Here is a 14,419-nt window from a genome sequence, read left to right as displayed (position 1 = left end):
GACTCCTACTCAATACACAGAATACATGGCTATATCACACGTCGCGAAAGGACAGATCCTACTTTCTTTGCATTCTTTGTAGATATCGAGAATGCTTGGTATCAATAGAAGATGATATAACTAGCGTCAAAACCCTCTTCAAGTACAGTGACTTCAATTCCGATACAGATAGATAGGATTGTCGTACGTGAGGAGTAGGCGGAGTCAGCTGGTCGATAGATGCATTTGCAGTGCCAAGGCAAGTTAGATGGCAATTTACATCAAAAGGCATGGCTCCAGCGTAGTGCGCGCGCTGGAGAGACGCGTAAATCACAGTAGAAAGCGCCACTGATTGAGTCACTCGTACGCCACCATCCCGAGGCTCGCCTGCATCCTCATAACCCTGCCGGTGAGATATTAATCGAGACGAAGTGTCGTCCTTCTGGTGGGTCGGTCGGAGTTGGAAAGCCGGTGCGGCATTCAAGAGATTTGTATTGTCCCAAATTTGATTCGGCCGGAGGATGCTCCGCTTCCCCCAACGCCGACTTCACTTCCTTTCCGCGATAAACAACCCCGCGAGAAGGTGGGCGGAACTGATGCCAGTGCCCGCATACTTGCGGTGAATGCTGCAGAAATGAGAACAGCCTTCTGGTCGGAAGGTGTTGTGGCGCACGCGGGCTAATTCGGTGGAGCGGTGGTGGTGCAGATGGGTTCTCCTCGATGCGAGAAGAGACTTCCTGAGCCTCATCGACTGACCGTGTGACCGGCAGGTATCTTGTGATGGGTAGAAAGCCTTTGTGGTGGAAGTCGGATGCGGGTCTGCGCACTGCCATTCCGTTGGCTTCCCCGTCGACGGATGGCTTGCTGCCTTGTAAAACAAGCATGCATCCGCTCCCCATCGGTCGACAAACGGCTAAGCAGAGGCGTTCAGGTTAGTTCCATGCAATCTTTGGTTCGTGTACGTCGCCCATCTGGTTCTTCTCATCCCCATTTCTCGACCCCTTAAAATCGTCCATCATCTCCTAGATGCCTTTAACGACATGGGCGGCGATGAGATGTTCCATTCAAATCTCCCATCTCTTCTTGACCAGGTCTATTGGCCAACAACGCTGTCACTGTCACGATCATGTGATTGCTTGGCGTGGTCAAAGCTTCGCGCACAACTCTACCAACTCCTGAGCTTTCTCCTTTCCTCTCTTTCTCTTCACGCAACCCTTCGCCGCCGTTCCCCCCTCCCCCCGCCCCTCCCCCCGCCTGCACTAGAGATGGCCCGTGACGCAATTGAGGGCGAGATGCGCATGGACGACGAGGGTGAGCTCGCTCCTGTTGTGCAAGATGACGAGAAAGTCCTTCGCAGGAAGGATATTCCGGAGAACTGGTTGTTCGAGGAGCCCGGTTACTTTCACAGTGAGATGAAATGGAGTACTTTACTACACGAGCGCTATGACGGCGCCGACGCACCTTCGACCTCTTTCAAGCACCCGTCAAAGAACCACAGGCTCGACACGCGCAACTGGTGCATTGTCCACATCAAGGACTTTGGCGGCGACGGATACACCATCGGCACACTGAAGAAGGAGGAAGGCAAACTTGAGCCCTTTGTCAAAGTCAGCTGGACCGTATGCACGCAGCGACCGGCACTCAAGTTACACATCAACACTACGCGCCACGGTGAGGTGACCTGTACCATCTTTGCCAACAGCATCAGCCGTAAGAAGGAGAACGAGTGCAAGCTGCGGCTTGCTGGCGCCGGTGGCCAGCTCACGCTCCCGGACTACCCTGCACTGAAGGCGGAAGATTACCGCGACCTCGTGGAGATCGACCTCCAGCTTTTCGAGTGGAACGCGAATTTACCTGAAGGCACCGATGGCGCTCGCCCGACGAGACCGATCTTTGAGGGCGTCGACGACGACAGCATCCAGCAATACGTCGACGCCATGGATGGCATTGGCGATGATGCCGATGCGCAGCTTTCCGCCATGGGTCCCGGCGAGTATCTTCTCGGCCTCCTGTATGGTACGAACGACATCTCCATCTATCGCACCTGGCCTCAAGAAGGCTACGAGGTCTTCAAGTCATTCCGCCAATGGATCACCACGTCCTTTGACATGTGCGCACGCAACGGCAACGAATGGTTCTACCACCTCCAGCAGTCGCCCGATGAGCCCTCCATCTACTCCACCGACTGCGCGCTGCGCGAGTTGCAGATGCCTCGCTGGATGGCCAAATCCTTCAAGGCGCCGGTCAATGAGAAAGGTGCGCTCCTCGGTGCGCCGGTCCCGGTGAAGTGCAACCACTTCCCCTTCTCCGAAGGCGACCAGGTCTTCCCGACTGTCGAGGACGCCGCTTTCGAGCTGCGCCTGGCAATTGAGCGCGACCGTGCCTTCCAGTCGCACATTCTTAACTCCAGCTTCCGGCAGCGAAATTTCCAGATTCGCGGCGAATTCCTCGCGCATCCTCGCATCCCCGGTTGTTACGTCGTCGAGCTGCGCACGTCGGACAACAATCTGCTGGCCTCGGACAAGACGCTGCGCCCTCAAATCGACACGCGAATCTCGCTCGAAGCCGCCGAGCCGATAGTCGACGAGTTGGGTGAGATCAGCATGCTTCCCGACCCGATAACACAGACCAAGCGATTTGAAGGTGTCATCTGCGACGATCTTTGGAACAGCGGGGCTGAGGTCGTCTGCGTTGTCACCGGCCCTGTGGTGGATCTCCAGCACACCACCGGGCGTATGCTCAATGCCACGCTGCGTGATGATCCCACTCCAGCAAATCGTCATCTGGCGACCATCGAAGAGATCGCTGCCGGCTTCAAGAGACAGTCCGCTCCTTCTCCTCGCAGCGGTGTCGACATCCCGGCCATCGTCCTTCGCGCCCCGCCAGCTGTCAAAAATACCGGAAGTCTGAAAGACGCCGTCACGCCCGAGCTTGAGGATGTCTATTCCACTGCTATCCACCCATATGGACTCAACGACAAGCAGAAAGACGCCGCCTACTCAGCATGTAGCTCCAAATCCGGCCTCGTCCTGATCCAAGGACCTCCGGGATGTGGCAAGACTCGCTGCGCCATGGCCTGTGCAGAGGGTGAGATTCGCATTGGCGAAGAGCTCAAGAAGATCAACAACAACGATGGATGCAAGCGTCAAGTCGTCGCCTGCGCCCCATCCAATATCGCCACGGACGCCATGTTGGACAAGTTCCTCGCCAGTTACGATCGAAGCCGCCCGCTCGAGATTGTTCGCTACAAGGGCTCATTCCTTCACGAGAAGCGTGCACGAGCCGCGCCGCCGCCGCCCCCTCCCGCCGCTCCTGCACCGAGCAAGCCCGCCGCCGCCGATCCGGAGATGCTCCCGGATGCTGGCGATGAAGACGACGACGATCTCATGGGCCTCGAAGAGCTGAACGAGACCGTCGCAGAGCGGGAGGAGCAAGAGATGCAAGCAGCTCTGTGGGAATTGGCCGAAGAGGTTAGCCCAACGAGGGAAGATGCGCATCAAGAGTACGCCTTTCACACCAAGAGACTGGCCGCAATCAAATCTTGGGCTGCGACGAAGAGTCACTCGCAGAACTATCACGCCAAAGACTATCTTCAGGTTCGAGAGAAGCTCCGCAACGGCGCGCAGCTCGACAAGAAGCGGAAGAGAAGGCTCAAGGAACACCTCGACTACGTGGAATGGCAGCTCTCGGAGTACTACTTGCAGCATGTCGTCGACATTGTCTTCTGCACGAACAGCGCTGCGGCCCACGGCATGCTGCGTCTGCTCTACCGGCCCAAAATGCTCATCTCCGACGAGGCCGCCGTCACCACCCTACCGGATGCTGCCACGCCCATGGGAGCGTTCATGCTCTCACTCCAGCTGATCGTCATGGCCGGAGACATGCAGCAGCAGCAGCCGGTCGTCGCATCCAAGGGCTCGAATGAGTTCTACGCCGTCCTCTCGTCGTCGCTCTTCAGCATGATCTACAATTCGAAGAAGATGGCTAGCTCCGTGATCAGCTTGGAGGTGCAGCATCGCATGCACCCTGACCTCGCCGAGCCAGTGTCGCGGATCTTCTATCGTGGCAGCCTGAAGAACCACCAGTCTGTCATTGATCGCGTCAGTCCGAAGTGGGAGACGCTGTCGACAGTGCTAGCTCCGCTACAGCCGGCATACAACGGCCGTCGACGCCTCTGCATCGACGTTAGCGGCCAAGCAATCGCCTCCGAGGCCTACAACAATACGACCTCGCACTTCAACGCGGCCGAGGCCCAGATCATTGCGGACTTCATCGGCAAGGCTTGTCGTGCGATGCCTCCTATCAATGGCGCGCAGATCGAGCCGTCGGACTTCCTGGTGCTTACTCCGTACACTGGGCAAGCGCAGGTCGTCCGTAACATTCTGGTCAAGCGCGGTATCAGTCGTGCCGGCAACAAGGTCCGTGTCGCCAGCACCCGCGCCATCCAAGGTGAAGAGGCGCGTTTTGTCATCATTAGCTTCACCCGGAACGTCAAGGACAAGCCGTTGCAGCTCGGCCTTGCGTCGGAGGGCCATGGACTCTGTGTGGCCACGTCGCGTCCGCAAGAGTTCTTGATGATGCTCGGCAATTGGCGCGCGTGGGCCCAGGCACATCACGAAGGCGCTGGGGTTTTGACGAACACAGGTGCCAGCACTAGAACACGCCACTTTGGTCAGCTCATTGCCGACTGCCGGGCCAAGAGCGATATCGTCTCGGCCGGTGACTACCTTAAGTTCAGCACCGGGGTGACGATCAAGAAGGCCGAATTCCCGTCTTTGATTACGGATCCGCCTACTGGAATGGACCGGCGCGGCGGAAGAGGAGGATCTCGTGGTGGATTTGCTGGTCGTGACCGCGGTGATGCGATCGATGTCGACTACACGGCTGGCGGAGGTCCTGCGATGAATCGCTACGACATCTACGACCAGCAGCAGCAGCAGCAGCAGCGTGGGACTAATCGCGGCCGCTACCGAGGTGGACGTCCTCGCGGCAATGCTCCTCGTGGTGCTGCTCGTAGTGGATGAAATGCGTTAGATACCTAGATAGCACGCGTACCTTCATTACACACACTACTTCCTCGAGCCTCGGACACTTCTGTAGCTCGAAACCGGCTATCCGGCCAGAACTTATATGTAAGTTTCAAATTTGACATTCTAAATAAGTCCATAATTTAAAGGTTAGAAATTTAGTTAATATAAGAGTATTAGTAAATGGAATGTAGTGATATATTCTTAATAGAGCTATTATTTCTTTCTAAAAAGGTCTATATCTTCTAAAATCTATAAAGCTCTATTTCTAGGTTTATATCTTAGGCTATATATCATTAGAAAATTACGTAGATTTCCTAATAAGATCAGGTAATAGGAAGTCGCGTAGATCATATTCGTTATTAATAGAGATATTAGAGGAGTAGTTACGTAGTAAGAGTTAAGTTCGGTTATAAGTAAGTAGTTAGATTATTACGAGAATAATCGACTTCGTATTTCGTATGCTTTAATATATAGCTATATACCTTAGTATTAAAAAGTAGTATTTACTACATTTAAACCTAGGCGTTAATGTAGTGTGTACTTATCGTAAATCTAGCTAGATTGACGTATATCGACGTGTCGGCTTTTCTATTCGCTGACTAAGCCCTTAAGGTTATACTTACTTACTGCCCTTCACCGTGATCGATTATTCCCTTATCACTCTCCCTCCCGACCAGCAATCTCCCGCGGGCTGGTTTCTGGATGTGTGGATCCACACGCTCCTCGCGCCTGCCTCGCCGAACTCTGACGGAAGGCACGACATGGTGATCCAATGAATGTAAGCACTCGGCGCCGGCTTCACGGGGCCAAGTTTCCGCCGGACGAGGTGAGACCGAAGTCTGACTGTTTCCCGTCCTCAGCTTCTTCGCCGACGTCGGACGCCCACCGCGTGGCTCGGTGATCAGTGTACAGTATAATAAGCTGCCGATCCATCCGGGGCAAGCCGGGTTTATATGAGCAACATAAAGTACGGTGTCAGCTTGTCTGCATCCAATCACGGCCTCGTACGGCGACCCTCGGAGGATGGCCAAATCCGACGCCGACATCACGTAAGGTAATGTACCGTTTGATTGTTGCTTATGCTTGAACAAGGTATTACTATGAGCTCGCCAGCCAGGTGATAAGAGCTGTTGAGGGCGATGAAGCACTCGTTTCTCTAGTTCTTTGCACCCTTTCATCCCCGTTTCTCCAACAAAATGTCGGATGCCACATCGTCTTCCCTCAAAGGCAACGCGGTAGACCTGGAGAAGAATGCCCTGGAGAAAGAAGACCCGGAGGCCGACGCCATTCGCTCGTCGAGTGATGGCAGCGCCTTCTCAGAAGGCAGACACCTCGAAGGTGTTCGCAGTCGCAGTCCTAGCCGTGGTGGCAGTCAACCCCTCTCCCGAAGCCAATCTCGAGGACTAGAGAGAGCCACCACTACTGCATCCAATGCTCTTTCAATCATTCGGTCGCGGGTGCCTCAGAGACCGTTTTCGCATCCACTGGAGCATGAAAAGACCGCTGTTGATGTCATTGTTGACTTCGAAGGGCCGGATGATCCGTATGTTTGCCATCACCCTCCCTTGCTTGACCCGCTGCCTAACGCTTGATGCCTTTTTCTAGCTACCGACCCATCAACTGGCCCTTCAAGAAAAAAGTCATCACGACTGCCCTGTACGGCCTTACGACTTTGAGCGCCACCCTGTCATCCAGCATCTTTTCCGCTTCCACCATCCCAATCGCCAGAGAGTTTAATGTTAGCACGGAAGTTAGCACGCTTGGCACCTCTCTCTTCCTCATTGGGTTCGGAGCAGGCCCTCTGCTCTTCGCTCCGCTATCAGAAGTATATGGTCGCAAACCTGCGGTACTCATCCCGACTTTTGTTGGCGCCATCTTCGCTTTTGGGGTAGGGGCAGGGAAGGACATTCAGACCATCATCATTTGTCGCTTCTTTCAAGGCATGTTCATGAGTGCACCCGTTACAAACACCGGAGGGGTGAGTGAGACAGAGCAAATGCCGTCCTCAGCTGCGCTTGCTGATGCCTACGTCTTCCCCCTCAGGTCTTAGCCGATATCTGGGCTGCTCAACATCGTGCTGCTGCAATTGTCGGATATGCCCTGTGCCTCGTCGGCGGCCCCGTGAGTCTCGTATCTCGTATGTCTACAACCTGCTCGCTGATACTTCGTCTAGACACTCGGTCCAATCATTGGTGGTGCATTCGTCATCACACCTGGTCTTGGCTGGCGCTGGACTCAATATCTGTCGGGAATGTATGCCTTGGCCATCCTGGTGATTGACATTCTCGTTCTCGACGAATCGTATCCCGCCGCACTCCTCGTAACGAAGGCTCGTCGTCTGCGCCACGCAACCGGCAACTGGGCGCTACATGCCAAACACGAGGAATGGGACGTTTCCCTCCGTGAGATGGCGAATAAGTATCTGATTCGACCATTCGCCCTCCTTCGAACACCGATCTGCTTTCTCATCGCACTATACGCTGGCTTCTGCTACGGCATCCTCTACGGCATGCTTGGAGCTTTCCCCTACGTATTCCAGGAACTTCGAGGCTGGAATGAAGTGGTTGGGGCGTTGCCATTCCTCGCTTTGTTGCTGGGGACCGTCATAGGCGGCGCCACGAATCTGATCAATCAACGATTTTACCTCAAGGCGTTGAAGAAAAACAACTATCGCCCGGTTCCGTAAGTCCTTCCAGGCGTCACCTGACGCATTACAGCTCTGCCTCGGCACTACACCATGTCAACGAGATCAACGAATGTAAGCTAATGTTCTGTAGCGAGGCACGCCTGCCGCCGATGTGCATCGGCTCATTCTTCTTCGCTGGCGGTCTTTTCGTCTTCGCTTGGACTGCCAATCCGGAAATTACCTGGGTAGCTCCGTGCGTGGGCGGTGTGATGGCCGGCGTAGGCTTCTTCACAATCTTCCAAGCTGCACTAAACTATCTCTTGGATACGTTTCAGCGGTACGGAGCCTCTGCAAGTGAGTTTGCGCAAATCCATTCACGACGGAACTGCGGCTTGTCATACTGACATTTTGCGTGCAACAGTCGCGGCAAATACGTTCGTGCGAAGTGGTTTTGCCGGCGCTTTCCCGCTGTTCATCACGTATGAACTAAAGGCCATTGGTGTCGGTTGGGGGATTTCGGTGTACGCCATCTTCGCGACGTGTCTCATTCCCATTCCGTTCTGCTTTGTTAAATGGGGGCCAGCGATACGCGCACGCGGAGAGTGGAGTCGAGAGAGTACGTTGTAATGTTTAGACAGCTCTTAGGGGTAATGGAGAAGCAGTATATCACGTGATCTCATTAGGCAATCGCATGCTGGGTGGAGCTCTCCACGTTTCTGTTAGCCAAAACCCAATTAGCCTCAGGCCTCCGACCTCACTTACGAGTCACACCATCTCACCATTCGCCATTTCAGCCTTTGCACTACCTAATCAATTTTATATGCTTGGGCAAATGTCGTGTTGAATTATTTCGTCACTTCTTTGGCACAATCCAGCCGCCCGTCTACTGTCCTCTCCAGCATGCCCTGACATGGGACAGCCCGTAAGAAGAAGCCCGCCATGCCTCACCACAAGATTGCCCGCGAGAGGAAGCTGCCGGTACAGCAGCTGTCCATCCTTGGTACTTTGATCGAACTGTCTGCACTCTCCTAATGCTCCGCCGCTGACTAGAGATCCAAGCAATATGCCGCTTCGCCGAGCCAATTTCCGCAACTTCCATCTTTCCCTACGTGAGTAGACAAGCCACCAAACGCCGGCATACGTTCATAACTTATTTCTCTGTCTAGCTGCCTGAAATGGTCCAAAGCTTCAACGTGCCGGAAAATGAAATCGGCAAATGGGCAGGTCTCTGCAGCGGCGTCTTCAGCGCTTCGCAGGCCGTGTTTGGCGTGCCGTGGGGACGCTTCTCCGATAAACATGGCCGGAAGATTGCCATCTTACTAGGACTCACCACCGCCATGCTCACCACATTACTGTGGGGATTTTCGACCAATCTGGCCATGGCTATCACTGCTCGAGCCATTGCCGGCGCCGGAAACGGGAATGTAGGCATTATCAGAACTACCGTTGCTGAGATGGTGCCCTTCAAGGAACTCCAACCGCGGGCCTTCTCGCTGATGCCGCTTGTGTAAGTGAAGCTCTCGTTGGTTTGGCATCCTGGGCATTCGCTGAACATATGTATTAGGTGGAATCTTGGGTCTGTCATTGGACCATCATTAGGCGGCGTCCTGGCGAACGTCTATAATGTGCGCCCTGGAGAGCATATTGAGAACCCGAATCTGCTGCAGCGATTTCCTTACGCCCTTCCGAACATCGTGGCTGCCGCTTTCTACACCGTTGGCATCACTACAGGCGTCTTATTCTTGAGAGAGACGCTCTCGACACGCCAAGATCAACGGGACTATGGCTTGATTCTGGGCCAGAAGTTGAGCAAAGGTACACGGTCTCTTTTCCGAAGAGCCATGAACCCCTTCCGCAGCAAATCAAAGCTGCCTTCAGAAGACATCCAAGAACGGAGACCGCTGCTGGATCCCGCGCAAGATGACGAAGCACTCATCTTGAAGTCGAAAAAGCCCGCTCTCCCACCACCGTCCTACCGTGAAGTGCTCAACAAGCAGGCCATCCTCAACCTCATCGTTTATACCTTTATTGCTCTACATACCATGGGCTACGATCAGCTATTGCCCGTCTTTATGCATTATCCATCCCATCAGGCTCAGGAACGCACCACCAGTGACGGCAATCCCCTCAAATTCGCCAGCGGGCTCGGCCTCGATCACTTCCGCATCGGCCTGATCAGCACCACTTACGGTATCTGTGGCATGGTCGCTCAATTCTTGTTCTTCCCGCCAGCTGCGCGACGCTTTGGAGTGTTGAACTGTCTCAAGGCGTGTGCGATTGTCTTCCCGATTGCCTACTTCATCACTCCATTCGCAGCTTTACTCCCGACCACGAATACCCAGATTGCAGGCATGTTCGCAATCATGCTGCTGAAGTGCTTTGCATCCATCTTCGCCTTTCCGAGCTCGACGATCTTGTTGACGAACAGCGCGAGTAGCCTGCGAGTTCTGGGTACCCTGAATGGAGTTGCAACATCTGTCAGTGCGATCGGGAGGGCCTGCGGACCTTTGCTCGGCGGCAACGTTTTTTCCGCCGGCGTGAAAATGGGTTATGTTATAGCACCGTGGTGGATGTTTAGCGCGATTGCAGTCGTTGCGGCGATACCCGTCTGGTGGCTTGTCGAAGGCGAGGGCTTCGGGGGAGACGATGATGGCCATGTGAGTGATGAGGAAGAGGAGGAAGAGGAGGCTATCATAGACGCAGCCGGTGTCGAAGGAGCGGCAGAAGCGGCAGGTAAGGCTGGCCCGATCCTCATGCCGACAGAACAGCAAGCGAACGATCCGCGAGCTGCTGGAACACTACCGTCCATCTCGCGCACAACAACCGTGTCTTCCGTGCTGTCGCTCGGCAGTGCGTTATCACCAATGGAGGGCGAGAATGACGACGAAATGCCGGAAGTGGGCTCTACTACACCTACCGGCCCATCGGGGCTGCTGTCTAGTCGGAGAACTCCCATCAAGAGGAAAATGTCTTTCCCCGTTGGCACAGGTCGGGAGGGCATTAGTCGGAGACTCAGCTCGAATCTTGGCCAGAGTCTGGGGAGTGCGGGCAGTTACCACGGGCACTAAGATGTTTGCTTCTCAGGGTGCACGAGGGGCGGGTAGCACAGACTATGTGCGCTGCCGTTTCCGCTGCAGCGAGCCGGGAGGCGATCACCTGCGACTGAAAGCAGATTGTGTCTACAATGAAGGGCGGCATTGAATATCAACGTTCTATATCTACTGAGGACCAAGTACGACCTCTCGCCAGCTCCCTATATTAAGCCCTTCCTCGACCCATTACGCACGCTCACCGACTCCCACTCACGAAGTCGACGCCAATACAGAATGTCGCCACCAACAGCAATTCAAGCGAAAGTGCTCGAAGACCTCGACAAGAGGATGTACTCGGCAGCTGGCAAAGACGACGACGAGGCTGAGAGGATCGCCAAAATCCTCATAGCCAAAGACGACCTGCCTCTGTTTGCCCGCTGTCGCGCCCTGTGCATTCTAGGTGCGTCCGCGTAACGTCGTCCGATGGTGTGAATTCTGGCTGACGTCGTGTTAGGCGTGAGTAAGTCGCCGGGCTACCTTGAGTGGGCGGAAGAGGCTGTTCGAACGGCGAGGAAGGGTACGTCCATGTCTTTAGCTATTGCATACTCTCTTGCATGGCCGATTAGGACTGTGCCTGACCACTCGTCACCGCAGCCATCACAGATCCAGACACAGAGGAGAAAGAGGCACAGCTCATGCTCGCTTCATGCGAAACCATCTTGCACTGGGCATTACAAGACCACTCCAAGGACCTCGAAAGGCAGTGGCGTGCGAAGAAGACCGAAGTATCGGCGGCGGCTAGCTGTTCGGCGACGAAGACTTGTTCGGAAGGGCAGCGTTCCGTGAAGAAGAGACGAATCAAGTCGGGTGCGAGGGATGATGTTCCTGACCTTCTTCCAGCTGCGCCAGTGATGGAAAGAACGGAAGAGGGAACGAAAATTGTTGAGCTCCGTGAAATGCCGTCCGAGGAGGGGAACAAGACCCAAGTGGTGGGTGACAGCAACGCAGAGAGTCCGCCGAGCTATTCGGAGGGCAAAGGCAAGGCAAGGCTGGTGGATGTCGTGCTGTCTCGACTTGACGCGAGCTTTGGAGGGCTGAGTATAGACGGCCAGGCTGCGCGCGAGGACGTACTGACTTTCGTTTTTGAAGAGCAGTGAGGCGGAAAACTTTTATACAGCTGGTTGTTGTAGCCAGCGTCGTAGCCAACAGATCAATTTAAATGAGCAGCGCTAGCCACGAAAATTCTACAAAACAGTTGGCGAGTTCAGATGACCGCGTCTAGTCAGACTTGATATCCATCCCGTCCCCCGTCTTCTGCACAGGCGGCGTGACATCGCCACCCCCACTACCACTCGCACTGCCTTCCGCGGGCACAATGCCCTCCAAAACGTCGTCTTTCCGACCCAGATGTCCGGTGCGCACATGCCCGAGGCCGGGCATACTATGCTTCTCCAAGTCCAAAGCGCGGAGGTGCGCGCTCGGACTGGGCTCCAGGCCGTCCACGTTGTCGTAGAAGCAGTACGCGTCCTCGCCGTGCAGCGCGTCGTCGCCAATCAACAGCAGCTCGTCGGAGTAGCGCAGCGGAATGCGCAGCACGTATTTGATGAAGAGGAGGATGAGCGACGTCCACACGAGGTTCCAGCCGATGATGAACAGCGCGCCGACGATTTGGAGCCAGACTTGTTTGCCGTTGCCCGTGATGGCGCCGCCGTAATTCGCCAGCCCGAAGGCTTCGGAGCCCTCGGGGGTGGCGAAGATGCCGACGAGGAAGCCGCCGAGCGCCCCGGCGACCATGTGCGTGTGCGTGATGCCGAGGGTGTCGTCGACGTGGTGCGTGAAGAGGCGCATTCTCTTGCCGGCGATGTTCATGCTGAGCCAGGGGACGGTGCCGGAGCAGACGCCCATAATGATCGCGCCCCAGCCTGCGATGACACCGGCGGCGGGTGTGATCGCGACGAGGCCGGTGATCATCCCGTTCACGGCCCCGATGAGGGAGGGCTTCTTGTAGAAGATGAGATCCATGCACATCCAGGTTAGGAGGGAGGTGGCGGTGCAGAGGTTGGTGTTGAACACGGCGACGCCGGCGTCGGGGGACGCAGAGTATGGGTCCTGTGAGAAGTTCATGTTAGATGTCGCCGCTTGCTTTTTCCATAAAAATCGAACACTCACACCACCATTGAAACCGTTCCAGCCGATCCAGACGATACCAGCGCCGACCATCATTAACGGGATGTTGCTTGGTTGGAAGTTCTGTCGGTCTTGCTTCAATCGGGGCCCTATCCAATATGCGCCGGTGAAGGCCGCAGTGCCGGAACTCAGGTGAATGACATAACCACCAGAGTAGTCGATGACACCCAGCTTGAACAAGTATCCGCCACCCCACAAACTGTATGCGCCGACGCAGTAGCTGAAGGTGAGCCAGAGCGGGACAAAGACCATCCAGGCGGTGAAGTTCATGCGGCCCAGGTAGCCGCCGGCGATGAGGACGAGGGTGATGGCGGCGAAGACGAACTGGAAGTAAGCCATTGTCGCCTTGGGGAAGTCCTGGGTGGACAGCGGGCCAGGGCTCGCCGTGCTGGGCAGATCGGATTGTCTGATGAGTTCGCCGATGGTCAAGAGTGGACCCGGCTTCCCGGCAAACGGCAGCATGTACTGGCCGAAGCCGACGTTATATGCCCAGATGGACCAGCACAGCAGGACCATGGCGAAGGCGTAGAAGGTCATGAACATGCTGTTGATGACCCATTTCCGCTTGACGAGTCCGGCGTAGAGCACGGTCAGACCCGGGATGGATTGGAGGCCGACGAGCGATGCGGCAGTAAGCTGCCACGCGTTGTCGCCAGTATCCAACCATGGTGGATTCTCCAAGATGGTGGAGTTGTAGTTGGTGCCGAAACTTGTCATGGTGGGCGATCAGGGCGGGTCGCAAAGACCGGCCAGTCGAAATGAAAGAGAGAAGGACACGCGAGAGCGCGGTAGGGAGTGAGAAAGGGAGGAAGCTCCGATCAACACGTTTCTGACAGAGGCGCGCGGTGCGGAGGGTAAGACAAGGGAAGGGTGGCAGCGCGCCGGCCTTCTTACATATAAACCTCGCGCGGAACAACTCAACCCCAGAGATTGTCCACTTGGCGGCGATGAAAGAACATAATTAGTGAGCACCTACATGCGCCCGCTCGTACCTGAGTGCGCAGCCGTATCGCGGGTGGCTTGCCTGGTGTGCTACAGGAAAAGAGCCTCGAGATAGCGGCAACAGCCAATGAAAGGCAGCGAATGGCAGCAGCCAGGCATCGGAAGCGATGAGACGGCCGGGGATAAAGGAGGCGCGCCCGCAAGCGTGGGAGATAGGATTCTGGGGAGAGGTGAGGTTGAACAAATGACCGGCCAGATGCTTATCAGTGCCACGCACGTTGGACCGATGCAGCACCTTCCGGACCGCCAGGCTGCATGGACTCGCGTGGGATTGCTGAGGGCCAACCCGGTTCCACGCGTGCTACCCGCCTTGCGGGATATTTAGGGAAGCTTCCGAGTACAGATGCGCCGGGAATGAAGGCTGAATGGGTGAATGGAGCGTTTGCCGCAACGCGGATGGAACATGTCGTACGCAGACTCGCCCGTGGATCGCAAGAAGCAATGGCCTTGCGCATCCGGAAGGCCGTGTCTTGGACGCTTGTGTGGGACAAGCCGCGAGATCAAGCAATCGCGTCTCCGCTCAACAAGACTTTCTCCACGTTGCGGCCAAGTCTCGCCGAGTT

The 14,419-nt window shown here is 55.5% G+C and overlaps 5 protein-coding genes across 5 annotated transcripts; 4 read left to right on the top strand and 1 right to left on the bottom strand.

Annotated features, from left to right (window-relative positions):
• Window positions 1-1,270: 1,270 nt before the first annotated feature.
• Window positions 1,271-5,200, top strand: BDY17DRAFT_301130 (P-loop containing nucleoside triphosphate hydrolase protein; the record flags this gene model as incomplete). The annotated part of the gene is made up of 1 exon (XM_033734187.1): window positions 1,271-5,200. A coding segment is annotated over one exon (3,733 nt), but the record flags the coding sequence as incomplete, so codon positions are not given.
• Window positions 5,201-6,205: 1,005 nt separating this feature from the next.
• On the top strand, window positions 6,206-8,262 carry BDY17DRAFT_254435 (major facilitator superfamily domain-containing protein; the record flags this gene model as incomplete). Its single annotated transcript, XM_033731434.1, has 6 exons — window positions 6,206-6,552; window positions 6,615-6,987; window positions 7,053-7,130; window positions 7,183-7,691; window positions 7,787-7,989; window positions 8,057-8,262. 6 exons carry the CDS (start codon window positions 6,206-6,208, stop codon window positions 8,260-8,262), a joined length of 1,716 nt encoding a protein of 571 aa, XP_033587893.1.
• A 312-nt stretch (window positions 8,263-8,574) lies between these two features.
• Window positions 8,575-10,703, top strand: BDY17DRAFT_254361 (major facilitator superfamily domain-containing protein; the record flags this gene model as incomplete). The annotated part of the gene is made up of 4 exons (XM_033731425.1): window positions 8,575-8,635; window positions 8,695-8,744; window positions 8,802-9,142; window positions 9,200-10,703. 4 exons carry the CDS (start codon window positions 8,575-8,577, stop codon window positions 10,701-10,703), a joined length of 1,956 nt encoding a protein of 651 aa, XP_033587892.1.
• Window positions 10,704-10,832: 129 nt separating this feature from the next.
• Window positions 10,833-11,885, top strand: BDY17DRAFT_186348 (uncharacterized protein). The gene is made up of 3 exons (XM_033729970.1): window positions 10,833-11,127; window positions 11,182-11,244; window positions 11,322-11,885. Exons 1-3 carry the CDS (start codon window positions 10,962-10,964, stop codon window positions 11,822-11,824), a joined length of 732 nt encoding a protein of 243 aa, XP_033587891.1. The 5' UTR covers window positions 10,833-10,961; the 3' UTR covers window positions 11,825-11,885.
• Window positions 11,886-11,945: 60 nt separating this feature from the next.
• BDY17DRAFT_254430 (amt family ammonium transporter) lies at window positions 11,946-13,571 on the bottom strand (the record flags this gene model as incomplete). Its single annotated transcript, XM_033731432.1, has 2 exons — window positions 11,946-12,776; window positions 12,837-13,571. 2 exons carry the CDS (start codon window positions 13,569-13,571, stop codon window positions 11,946-11,948), a joined length of 1,566 nt encoding a protein of 521 aa, XP_033587890.1.
• Between the last annotated feature and the right edge of the window lie 848 nt (window positions 13,572-14,419).

The sequence above is a fragment of the Neohortaea acidophila genome (assembly GCF_010093505.1).
Source record: "Neohortaea acidophila strain CBS 113389 unplaced genomic scaffold BDY17scaffold_8, whole genome shotgun sequence".
NCBI lineage: Eukaryota > Fungi > Ascomycota > Dothideomycetes > Mycosphaerellales > Teratosphaeriaceae > Neohortaea > Neohortaea acidophila.
Note: the sequence above shows the minus strand (reverse complement) of the source record. Positions and strands in the feature narration are given on the sequence as shown.